A 14,095-nucleotide genomic window follows, 5' to 3' on the forward strand; every position below is an offset into this window, starting at 1 on the left:
TAATTTTAGCATTATAATAATTTTTATTTTTTTGTTTTTAATAACTACCTAGAAAGAAAGGAAGTCTTGAGTCAAGCGTAAATTTTTTTAAATCAAGAAAATCTTAAGGAAGATTGAAAATTTTTTGAATTAAATTAAAATTTCTTGAACGAAGTTGAATTTTTTAAAGCCAAGAAAATTTCTTCTTGTTCCAAAATAATTTCGGTCTTCCTAATAATTTTCTTGGTTAAAGAAATTTTTTTTTTTTTGTGTATCTGAAATATGTCCAGAGTATCATTAATATATATTACAAGCATGCATTTTTACACCGTTATTAATTAAGCTCTTTTAATTTGCGTATCTGTAAATGATGACCAGACAAAGGTACCGTACTCAAGTGCAGGTTCTGCTAGAGAATTAGTTAGCAAAAGAATAGGCATTTTTGAAAAAGTTTCTTCTATTAGTTAAATTGATGAGACGAAGTACGCTATACGCTTGGCACGTAGTAATTTTGAATAATTGTTTAGATGTGCTCCACCTATTTTTAGCATTCAAAAATTAAAAAATGAACTTGAGTTATTAACTATCCAAATTTTTTTTATTTCTATTCGTAGAAAATCTATGAATGAAAAATAATAAATAATATCCTTAAAAATTATTTTATTTTTCAATTTAAAAATTAATTTTTTTGTGTTCATTTTGAAGGCTTTTTTATCTGGTTAAAAATTCAATTGTTAGTGCAAATAAAAATTTTTTATGCATACATACAGCTATAATAAATTCTACAGGCAACGAACAATAGAAAGGTTTTGTAAAAAAATTGCTCAGTGAATTAATAAAATCACTTGGTTGAAAACAATGGAAACGTAATCAAATCACAATCAACTTTGTTTTAATTCTGAAGTAGCATTTCTATTGATTGTGTTGAAATTTTTATGATTTATGGTATAGAAAATTTATATCATGTTTTTGGTATATCTCGATTGAATGGGTTTTTTAACAACTTGTGAATTATTACTACATTAGCTTTTTGACAAATGTAAAAAATAGAAAATTGGTGAATTTTTGTATAAATGCCATTAATATAATATCTAAATAATCTTAATATAAAATATCAAAACAACCTTAAATTTTTAGTCAAGTATAATAAATACTGTTAAGCAATTTTTTATCTTTGATTCTAATATAAATTATACAAAAATATGTTTACAATATGTCATATGTTATTAAGTTTTTTTTGATAGATATTTTTAAAAAGTTAAATTCATTAATGACTATTGTTTTATAACGTTATTTCCCTCATAACTTAGCTCCATTAAAATAATTAAGTGTATACCAGAATAGTTTTTAGTATATTGAGGAAATAAGAAAATATAAATGTTTAGTCGGAAGTGTTAATACTACTTAAGTTCTCCAAGATCAACTGAATCAACACCATATATACTAGGGTGGGTCAAAAAAATCGAATAATTTATGTTTGACTTTATACTCTGAAAAATAGGTTCGTAGACACCTAAAAAGAATTCTCTCCAAGTATAAGCTCTTAATTATAACGGGAAGGTCCTCCGCTTTGCGGGTTTCTATTTTTTTCGAATAATCAGATAAAAAAATTTATATCTCGCTTCCAACTGCTTGGAAAAATATTCCGTGGCATAGATTTTGTGAGAAATTGAATGCTTTACAAAAAAGTTCTCTTATGACTTTTTCAAAAACTCAACCGATTAAAAGATATTCATAGTTGAAGTTTGGCTATTTTAAGGAAAATATTCGTTTTTATTATGAATTTTATAAGTCGATGAAAAAAATTATTTCGGATTGCGGAACTCATGATTTTGTAGGAAATTTACTGCTCTACAAAAATGGTCTCTTATGATTTTTTGATTAAGTGAAGCCGTTACGAGATATTCATCGTCAAACATTAACGAATATCAATATTTCCAGTTTTTGATCAATAATTCGATAAATTTTAATTTAAACTATGAGTTTCAGGAAAATTTACATAAATTTGAGTTTCGATCGATAAAGAAATGTTATAAACAATTTTTTTAATATTGTTTTCAGTCTTGAGCTTGTTTGATTGCATTAAAACAAGAAATTAGAGCATTTTTTCGACATATAGCCAATGATTAGTTTAATTTGAAGTGAATGACATATTTCTTTGTCAAATTTAATATGAAAAGTATTGAATCAAGTGAGAAACAACCAGTATTTAACTTTTTTATAGATAAATTTTTTATTGAATTATCAATTTCAATATAATTGTCTATATTTTTAACATAACAGTACGCTATTACTATAAATAATTTCTTTTATTACAATTTGGGAATGTTTTTGATGTTCTTTGACAACTTGCAATAAGTACTGGAATTGTTCTTCATTTTATGTCAAGCATTGATTATATTCACTGACTAATGCAACAGCTCGCTCTGCTGAATCATTGACAACTTTTAGTTGTTGAAAGTATTCTTTATTTTCGAGATAACTCTCATTAGTAGGCCATAATTCAACATCGACATCAAGAAAGTCATACGGTAGATCGAAGATTTTGAAAAGATTTAATGACTTTTTAGACACAAAGTCACTCAGAGTTCTCTGCGCCAATGAATTCAAATCTTTTTAGCAATTACAAATCTTTTAGCTTTAGAATCTGTACCTTCACGAGTATTAACAGCTTCAACAATACTTTTTTTACTTCTAATGGAACGCCATCGTCAAACAGTGATAAAATGGCAAGTTCATCGCTCAAATACCATAAGTGCGAAATCATTTTTTCACACGTAGCTGAAGAAATCAAAGGATTGATATGTTTGTACTCCAATAAATTTTTCATAAACTGCAAGTCATGATAAGCAGCAGTTGTTGCAGAAGTTGATGAAAACCAAGCTTTTAAATACAATGTGACTATAAAAATACAGAAATGACGAAGACCATGCAATTCTTTCTGAGAGAGTTTGAATTCATCTCTGAATAGATACATTTTCAAACTATAAATGGCCTTAGCCATCCATCTAGCATGATGAACAGCACCAGGACGTTTGAAAGAAATCTTTTCTTGAGGCATTTCTCCAAGGAAAATCAATGATAATTCCAATAATTCTTTATCTAACTTATTATAACATTTCTTTATCGATCGAAACTCAAATTTATGTAAATTTTCCTGAAACTCATAGTTTGAATTAAAATTTATCGAATTATTGATCAAAAACTGGAAATATTGATATTCGTTAATGTTTGACGATGAATATCTCGTAACGGCTACACTTAATCAAAAAATCATAAGAGACCATTTTTGTAGAGCAGTAAATTTCCTACAAAATCATGAGTTCCGCAATCCGAAATAATTTTTTTTCATCGACTTATAAAATTCATAATAAAAACGAATATTTTCCTTAAAATAGCCAAACTTCAACTATGAATATCTTTTAATCGGTTGAGTTTTTGAAAAAGTCATAAGAGAACTTTTTTGTAAAGCATTCAATTTCTCACAAAATCTATGCCACGGAATATTTTTCCAAGCAGTTGGAAGCGAGATATAAATTTTTTTATCTGATTATTCGAAAAAAATAGAAACCCGCAAAGCGGAGGACCTTCCCGTTATAATTAAGAGCTTATACTTGGAGAGAATTCTTTTTAGGTGTCTACGAACCTATTTTTCAGAGTATAAAATCAAAAATAAATTATTCGATTTTTTTGACCCACCCTAATATATACATGCCAAATAATAATTTTTATAGATTCCAAATTGACTTTAGAAAAATAAAAGTCTTTTACTAAAATAATAAAAAATTTTTCTTTTTAAAAACTTATTATTTTTTTTTTTTTTTTTTTTTTTTTTATAACATGAATTTGAGAGTTTTGTCTGTGGTGAATTATTGTAACAGTAGACATCGTGATAGTTAAAAATGGTTAAAATTTTATTTGAGAATAAACACTTATAATTTTTGAGTATTATTTCTTAAAAAAAAATTTTGTGAATTTCATTTTGTAATTTTACATTCATTTTGTAATTTTTGCTTTATTAAATAATGACTTTTGTTAAATTGCACTGTACTTTCTTAAATATTGGAGTTTTCAAAAATATAAGCTCATCCCGATGTTACACTCATCAAGAGCTTTCATTTGAGTACCCACATCAATTTTTTATATATTTATATATATTATATATATGTATATATGAAAAATATATGAAAATGCATGTGGGTACTCAAATGAAAGCTCTTGATGAGTGTAACATCGGGATTAGCTTAAATCTTCAAAAATGTCAATATTTCACAAGATAAAAGGTCATTTCTTAATTACATATATAGAGATGGAGCATTTTCGAATGCAGCCTTAATACATATCATAATAAATTGACTATCGGTGAGAATGATATTGTAAAATACAATCGACCATCAGAGTGACTCATTATTATAAAAAAAAAAAAAAAAAAATCAATAATTATATTTTGACTTATCCTTAGTTAATTTTCTAGGAAACTATAAAAGTACACCCAGTTGCTCAATTACACTATAGTTGTTGTGTAAACTATGTATTTACACGCTATAGGGGAGTGACGAGAGACATAATGCGTGGACACACGTTGCTGGGGGCTGTGACCACGCTGGGAGTTACTACAATCGTTTCGTAATAATTTAGGGGAAGCAATACACCGGCGAGTGTAGTATATATACATGTATACTATATACTGCACGCATCTGCACCGCGAGTTATTTATGATGGATTTAAGCCGTAGGAGATTTAACTGACGGTTAATTTATGTCCAACCACGGGCTTGACAACAGCTCTTATTCTCTTCCATACTACTTTCATGCATTGTTTGTCTCTAGATTTCGGTGAATTAAAATATGTATTCGACCAATTGTGGCTTACCCTTACGGTTTATTCAATAAAACTACAAATTTCACGTTCATTTATGTTTTATTAAATGTTCAGTATGTATTTCATGAAGAAATATGTACACTGAAAAAAAAAAATTAACTTAAATCAAGAAAAAAATTCTTGAACTTGGAAAATTATTATAAAAAGTCTTAAAATAGTCTTAAAAAATTTTTTTTTAATTTTTTGAGACGATTTTAAGATGAGCTAACAGCGACAGAGGCCCAGAACATTAGAACGGAGCGTCTTACAAAAGTCTTTAAATTATCCGATAATAAATTTTCAACAATTTCAAAATCAATTAAAAAAGAGTGTACTCAAAAATCTAACGGTTGGAAAGTCGTAAAATCGTCAAAAAATTAATTTTCATAAAAAATTTGATGTAAAATTTTTATAAAAGTAAACAAAAAAATTAATTAATTTTGAAAATTAATTGGTAAGGTTTGAAAGTTACACTGAGAAAAAATTAACTTGAATCAAAAGGAAAATTTTTGAACCAAGAAAATAATTTTTAAAACTTTTATTTAGGGGAGGGTGGGGCAAGGCGGCCCACCTAAGTCAGTTTTTATTTTTTGTGGCTTTCTACTATCAAGTGGATTTACTCTCGTCCAACTTTGACTCAATTCACCGGAATTTTTCGAAAGTTCAAAAAAAATTTTTTTTTTTTTTTGGGCAAGATGGCCCGCCTCCAAAATATGATGAAAAATATTAGAAAACTATATTTTTGGTCACTTTTTGAGGTGGGCCGTCTTACTCCACCCTCCCCTACTTGAATCAAGACCAAAAATTCTTGAATCAAATAAAATTAACTTAAACCAAGAAAAATTTTTTAGTTCAAGAATTTTTCTACTCAAATCAAGAAGATGAAGTTCTTTAAAATTATTTACTTTATTTACTTGGTTTAAGTAAATTTTTTTTCAGTGTAACCACGGCTGCGTATATTACAACAAATGAAAATAATTTTGAAGAAAATATTGAGAAAAGAAAAAAAGGTTCATTTAAAGATAATCTCATCTTATTTAACTCATAAAGAGTATACTCTTAAATATTTAGTATGAAAATAAGTACCTTGGTTGGGTTTTAATCCGTGTAGCAGTTCCAAGGATACAGTTATTGGAGTCTTATTAAATTTATGACACGTATACGACTAAATGGTATAACCAGCCGTACCAGAAAGTTCCATGGGTATTTTCAAAATAATAAACTTGGTATAAACATTTAAAAAGTTAACTAAACATATCCCAGTTTTATTATTATTTTATTTTTATCGGACAATTTTTTCCATACGATAAATAACAGCAAGTTTAATATATAAAGCGTTTGTGTCACGTTCGGAGCGTTGTCTATAGAGCATGTAGCTGTTATATAGATGGAGTTATATATATACACTCTATATAAGTGATCTATGACGGAAGATAAACCACGTGTGTTCAACAAGTGTGTGCTTGTTGAAGATAGTTGATCAAGACTATCATAAATTTTATTTAAAAAATTTTTTTTTAATTTATTTAAAATAACACTGTCTATAATCCACCGGAAATGGAGACTACTTTTATCTTCATTTGTTATTAGAGGTGCGCCAAATATAAATTATATCTTTTGTCTATTGTAGTGATTATACTTGATCGTATGAGTGTTAAATCTTTTTCAAGAAATTTAATATTCACACGCATTTAATTGGAGAAAGAAATGTTAAGAATCTTTTGTTATCTGATACTATTAAAATTACAAGGGTAATTTAATGTCTGCTCACTTTTATTTGCAATAAAATAAGATTATAAATACCAAATAAATTTTTCTTTAGTTTTATTTTAATTTTTTTATGGATACTGATAAAAAAATTTAAATAGATTCAAAAGAAAATTATTTTAAAGAATTTTAATGTCTTTAATTAAATTAAATTCATTTAAGCTAAGAAAATTTTTTTGAAAAATTTTTTTTTCCTAATTCTTAAAAAAAAATTTCTTAATTCAACATTTCTTCTCTCTCATAAAGTTTTTATTAGAATAAAATAAAATTTTCAGCAAGCAAAATTTCAACTGTTCCGTTTAAAAAAAAAGTAAGTGAAAAAATTTTTCACAAGGTTTATTTTTAGGTATTAAATTTTTTTTTTTTTTTTTTTATAAACAATCTGAGATTTATTTTTCTTACAAATATTTTTATTTTGGATCTAAGTCAATTTTTTTTTTATTTAAACCTTTTTTTTTGTGTAAGGAAAAATTTTTTAAATCTAAGAAAAATCAGTTGCTTTTTTTTTAAATGTTTTAAAAAATTAAATTGCTATAGCGTATTTAATATGTAAATTATCTACAAGAAAGTTGTTTGGATGAAGAATTTTTTTAATGAGCTGATAAAAAAATAGAGATATTAAACAAATAAAGTCATAATATAAGTTTAAGATGTAAAGAAGTTTAGTGAGCTTGTTGAGTGAGAGAACACTACGAGATTCATTGATCGTTCAAGATCATGTTACTTGTTCCACTCCATATGTATATATATATACAAAATATAGATATACACAAAACTAACATAATTATTGTGAAGCCTAACTTATGAATGCTTGGGACTCTTGTCAGTGTTGTGTGAAAATAAATAAAAGACAAGTCATCGAACTTAGATCATTCATTATGTTATTAGTTTTTTTATTTATGATAATTTAGTAATGAATGTAAATCAAAAAACTAAAAATATAAATTATTATTAAGTAATTACATTTAATTGAATTTTTTTAATTTATCAATCAAGTAAATACGATTCAATTTTTGTATTTAAAAAATTAAAGTTTTCTTAATTTGTAATCTTGTAATGATCTTTAATAAATTCTAAAAAATCAATTCTTTTCTTGAAAATTTATTGTATCAATTATTCTTTTTATATGTGAGATACATGTCTAAACTATATGTGTTTTCGTGTGTTTGACAACTATTTATGAACTTTGCTCTTGTGCAAAAAAAAAAAAAAATTCTTAACCGAAAATAAATAATCTTAGATCAAAAAATTTTTCGATTTGGGAAAAATATTACATAAAATTTTTTTGAATTTTCAATTTTGATTCAAAACTTTTATTGCCAAAATTTTCTTTAATTTTCTACTGTGAATTTAGTTTTGAATTATTGAAAAATTTTTTAGTGAAAAAAAAAAGTTTATAAAAACTTTTTAGAAATAATGTTAAGAATTTTTTTATAACTTTTAAATTTTACAGTCACCTGAGGATGTCTTCTTAGAGTAGAGGATAAAATATCAGATGAATGGTTAATTAATAAAAGTAAACTGAAACTGAAAGTGTATTGAATCCACAAAAAAAATTTTCAGAAATTCTATATTTTTTTTTATTGAAATTTTAGTTTGTCAGTTTTAACTGCTGTGATGATCCTATCGCCGACTAGAGCAGTCATATTTATAAAACTATTTGTTAAATCTGAAATTTGATTACTGCGAATATAAAATGAATTTATTTAGAAAGATGATGAAGAATTTTTGGAGTAAAATTTAATGAACATCAGCAACGTATTTTAATTGTTAATTAAAATGATTAATAATTGTTTATTTATTTGCAGAATAAAAACAAGTGCAGCGACAAAAAAAAAACATCTGTAAAGTAGATATAAATATATAGAAGCAGATGGATATATTATTATTATATGTGTTAGTGTTAGTTGTAGAATAACCGGATGAGTAGCTTTGATTCTTACAGGATCAGTTTTTCGTAGGCTACTACCTGTCGCAGCTCTATCTAAAAGATTTAGAGTTTCTTTCCCTTAGAAACTCGTATATTGTATAAGCACATTTTGAACGGTAAATTCTTTTATTGTAGTAAAGGATACTTGAGACCCATCAACAGACAATCTTGTCACTTCACTCACAGATACAAGACATATTATACCTATTCTATTATAATTTATAATTTTCTATTGGATGAGTGTTGAAATAATGAAGGTAAGCTTTGGAATACTCCACTAAAAGACTTACGTCTTATATTGCTCAGTATATTTTGGTTTAGTGATGATAGAAGTAAATCTAAAGTAGCCAAAACTATAAAACACGTTTAATGGAGTAAAGGAGAAAGGACGATTGAAGGTGTGTATAGAGAAAGTCCGAGAATCGAAGGAAGATTCTCCTCAAGGTATAGATATATAGGTATTATATAGCAAACCTGACTGGATTCTTCTCATCGTCATTATGACAATATATTTTAAACCCGAGGGAATCATTGGCCGAGACAAGTCCCGCGGGTTGCCAAAGCCTGCCGCCCTCTTTGTCGGAAATTTTTCAAGCGCACAAACAACTGTAAGAGAACTAAAATACAACCAAACTAAGAATATGATCTTATACTTTCGTTTGGAAGATGATGAGAAAGAAGCTGAAGCTGAAGAAGAAGAAGAAGAATAACATAATACCCGTCAAATATTCAAAGATTATATGTACTTTTAGCTTATTAAATATCTTAAATGCTTCTCAGTACGCAGACATCGGAAAGTATCTTCTTTTTTTTTTTTTCGGAAATTTTGATATTTTAATGCATTGTTATCGATTTTTTTTTTTTTTTTTTTAGGGGAAAATAAAATAAGAATAAAGAAACAAACTATTGACTTAGAATAAGTAAGAAGAGGAAAAGCCCGGTTTATACAACAGGCAAATATTTCACATCGAGGAAGTGGAGTTTAGGGTGAACGAAAATAGTGTGAGGTAAAATGAGGTAGAGTAACCGAGGAGCCTCGACCACAGAGAATCCCCTTTGTCGATTTTCTTCTTCTTTTTCTTTTTTTTTTAGTTCTTTCTTTATTTTTTTTACGACAGTACAAGGCGGCGTGACTACACATACATCCTCAGGTTAGTTTTTATAGGCCTAATATATGTATATATATTATATACTTTAGATTAATGTTGAAAACAGGGAGAGAAGTATAGTTTGTACTTGATATTGGAAGCAGGCAATGTTCCCATAAACGTTACATGGACACATATGAAAAAGGGCGCCCTATAACGTACAATAATGTAACTCCTAATCTTCATGTCTTGGTTACAATCGTTAAATTTACCCGTACAGGGAAGAAAATTCGGGTTTATTGACGTGACTCATGCCTGTAGAACGGAGCAAACCTCAAAAACTCATAAATACGATAAATACGTACAAAGATATAAATAATAAATAAATATAATCCTGGTGCTACTGAACTATCCTCATATACAGTATGGCTTTAAGTTCAATTTCACTTAAAGTTCAGTTTCTCTTTCAAGAGAAAACCAGACAAGGGGAACAAAGAGAGCAATAGAAGAGATACACCGGAACGACTTTGCCGCTCTACTATAAAGTACGGATTCACCAATGCAGAGGGGTCTTATATGAGCTTTACGAGCGAGCATTAAAAACGTTTCCCTTATGGCGACGTGATCCGAGGCCTGTCGAACAATGACTACATATATGTATCCTATACACTAGACGAGGCCCCAGACGTAATCACGTAATCGTATATATCTACGTATATATATTTAATATGGACAGCATCGACATAAAGGTCAATCTCTCTTCTCCATAATAACATCCCATAAGTTTGCTAAGCGATAACTCCGCGAAATAAAACTTTCCCTCTTAGTCTATTTCAATTTTATTTTTTTATTTTTAGATGCTGGGAACATCTAATAAATTCAAGTCCACAGGAATTCACTGTTACTCTTTTACACGGAAAAATTACATTATAAATAGTACGAAGTGTCCCATCGTATTAAAAACTAGAAAAATTACAGCTTGAAATAACATTTTTCTAAATTCAAACTTTGAATTAATTTTTTTCAGAGCTTTCAATGTAAATATTGCATTTTCTTAGTATCGATACCTTCAAGACAAAGGCTTATCAATTTTTCCATGATCTTGAGCTTAAGGAGAGCCTGATACCTGGTACTACTGAGGAAATTTAAAGTTGCTAAACGTTATTCTGGCAGTTATTTTTATTTTTATTTTAAATTTCTTGCTGACTACTCATAAGTCATTTCTTTTTCATTATTTGTCATTAGCTGATGATTACTTTCTCTCAAATACTGTTTACACTGTTATATTGATCTCATTTTTAATTTAATTTTGTTTAATATGTCCATAAGACCTGTTTATTGCCATTTGGCTGTTGCCTTGGCATTTGAATCTAATAAATAAATTTTACAATGTAATTCTTATAAAATCTGTAATAATTACAATCTGAAACTGTAATTTTTACAGTTTTCATCACCAAGCGCCACGTTACATTATATACTGTAATTTTTTTTTTTTGTTTAAGATGAGAACTTTAAAAGATCCATCAACCCCTCATCTGCGCGCTTTATTTGATATTAAAGTATTATAGGTATTACAGTCGGTAATGGTGTTAATACCACGTTTAATTGCCATCGTAAAACCAACTAACAAAAATACTATGACGCATCTGACTTTCTATGGAAACGTATATAATATAATACAATATAAGTACCTATTATATTATAGTATGTATTAAAGTTATATATCTTTACGTTTGTCTAACGATTTTTAAACTTTAACGGTTTACGTCTTTCATCCTCGTTTTATTACGTTCCACCATTAATTCTTTGTTTTCTGAATGTAATTGAGTGAGTAAATAGGTTCTTAAAATGCAACTATTTTATTGCCAATTTGATCGTTAAGTTCGCTTTACGTCTGGATTCAGTCTGATAAAATTTTTTTTTTGGAGCACGTTTTAATTTCAGTTTAAAATTATTCTAAAAGTAAGTTTGAAGTATGGAGATTTTCAAAAATAAAATTTTTTAAATGAGTTATTGAAGAAATTATTAAACAGAAATGAAATTAAATTTTACTAAAAATAAATTAATATGGCACTGAAATTATTATGAAAGTTTTTGACATTTTATTATTAAATAAAAAACCTTTTTATAAATATTTTCTCATTCAAATAATTTAAAATATATATCAGCGATTTTTATTAAAATTTTATTGAATTCTAATGCTGATTATATGTATATTAAATAGATCGTAGGTTGTATTATGAATTATTGTAAATTGCCATTCAGCTTATTTATAATTTATGGGTATAATAAAAAAATATATAAATGTAATTAAAAATTATCGGCGGATACTGTCAGCATTAATTAAAATAAAAATTAATACCAAAATAATTGGATTTTATGAGAATAATTTACACTTTGTAAAAATATACGAAGAAAATTATTTTATAGAGATTGATTATTTGAATTAGCCAAAAAATTCTCGAAATGAAAAAAATTATCGGTTGGACTTAAAACTTGCATCAAGTTAATTAAATTGATTATTTTTTTATTAGTGTAATTTAGGCTTATTAATTTTAAAAATGAATAACGTAAACACAATTTTTTCATATTTAAATTGAAACAATAAAATAAAATTAATTGGAGTAGTTTAAAGACAAATCGTATCTATTTCGTATAAACTGTTAAAAAATAAAAAAATATCGAAAATTAAACGGAATAGATGAAAATAATAAATAAAAAATTTTAAAAGTAACTCCAAAAATAAATGACATTAAAAAAAAAACAAAAAATTTGTGTTATTTACTCTTGAAATAAAAAAAAAGGATTATCATTTATATTTTCAGATATTTTTTACTTCTGGCCATTAGGATATAAAGTATCTAATTTGTTTATAGCAAACAAACGTTAAACATTAAACGAAGGAACATATTGTCGATGGTTATCTAAGTACACTGATAAATAATAGAATATATGAGGAGTGATTAAGTGATAAATGTTAATTTGAACAATGAATTTAACTCGGTGCATTAATTAACATAGTTAATTTATCTATGTGGGCACTTTCATTACACTGATGGTATAAAAATAAAAGTACAAGGTGAATGAGAATAAAATAAAGTATATTATATAGACAAAGTGACGGGAGTTAAAAGAGATAGAATTCAACTCCCATTCCCTCCTACTGGCCTTTTACTTGCATAGTGCGTGTAGGTATGTATTCGAGTATACATGTGTCGTAAAGTATGTATAAAGTGTAACTGTAGTGGAGACGATTAATCGGCCAGAGAACCAGTTTGTCAGAAATAAAATCTTCTCAAACGATCGTTTGACCGTTTTGCGTTGCATCAACGCGCGCTCATCTCCTTTTATTCGCACATCTAGTCTTAATCTTCAGTAGTGTTTTGTACTTACTAACTGTCTCTTACTACGATAGTAATTTTTTTTTTTTTTTTTTTTCCCTTAATCATTAAGAGTCTCTTTATCTTTTTATCTTTTATAATGATAATGATACATACATATTACATTACACGAGTACAATGTTTAAACTTACCACCAATTAGCCTGGACGCAGTGGTAAGGTGTGAGTAACATCAAAATAATGAAGAAAAAATTTGGAGCAGTTTTTCGAGGCATATCTTTTTTGGTTTAGATTTGTTTTTTTTTTTTTTTTATTTAAAATTTAAAATCACTTGAAAATTCCGAGATTGTGTGTGTGTACTTGCACTTTAATTAAATTTCACCCTTTTTAGTTTTATAAATTAATAACTACCCTTAAACATTGCATATTATAATTAATCACACGTTTTATAAATAATATAATTTATTTTATACAAATAAACACTTTTTAGAGTTTGAAATTTTTTTCACTTGATTTTTACATCTTTGATTTATAATTATTTATTAATGGCAAAGCATTAACATACATGAAATAAATTACTCCGTTTAAATGACAGGATTAACTAAAAAGGCTGTCAATGTAAATAAGAGATTTTAATTATTTTTAAAATCAGTCTGGTGATTTTACAATAAACTGACAATTAATGACAAAGTGAAAGACATTTAAAAAACACGAGTAAAGATATCATCCGGTAGACGATCGCATACGTACTGCGGCTGACTGTGGCTGGTTAACACGAGGAAAAGGGCAACTTTGGCCTCTCTTCGTCAACAGGCGGAGCTTGTCCGTTGATCGTCGTACTCTGATTGGTTAAACGAGGGAGGTTGGTCTAACTATACACATTTCTTTTGCGCTCTTGTCATTTGAACGTGCTCTTGCTCACCGATCTTTTAAAAACTCGACGGTTTCTTTTACTTGGCACAAATGGATATGTGTTGCATAGACATTCTGCAAATCCGTCTGTATTTTTCTTCCCAACTCCTTTTTTACATTTTTCTTCTTCTTCTTCTTCTTCTTGGTCATCATCTTCAGATCTTTTCTCATCATCATTAACATCGGGATCGTTGTCATGTAGCGTCGATTAATCCAGTA

General features: G+C 27.4%; 1 protein-coding gene across 1 annotated transcript in view; it reads right to left on the bottom strand.

Moving 5' to 3' along the window:
* The window catches only part of LOC141538574 (protein Wnt-4), a 42,694-nt gene extending 28,998 nt beyond the window's left edge, over positions 1–13,696 (bottom strand). The window contains exon 1 of the mRNA XM_074260138.1: positions 13,157–13,696. Coding sequence (XP_074116239.1) covers positions 13,157–13,239 — 83 coding nt within the window. The 5' untranslated portion in view covers positions 13,240–13,696. The remainder of the gene's footprint in view (positions 1–13,156) is intronic.
* Between the last annotated feature and the right edge of the window lie 399 nt (positions 13,697–14,095).

The sequence above is a fragment of the Cotesia typhae genome, unplaced genomic scaffold (genome assembly GCF_013202065.1).
Source record: "Cotesia typhae breed Kobodo isofemale line unplaced genomic scaffold, CoteBio_Ctyphae contig_22, whole genome shotgun sequence".
Classification (NCBI taxonomy): domain Eukaryota; kingdom Metazoa; phylum Arthropoda; class Insecta; order Hymenoptera; family Braconidae; genus Cotesia; species Cotesia typhae.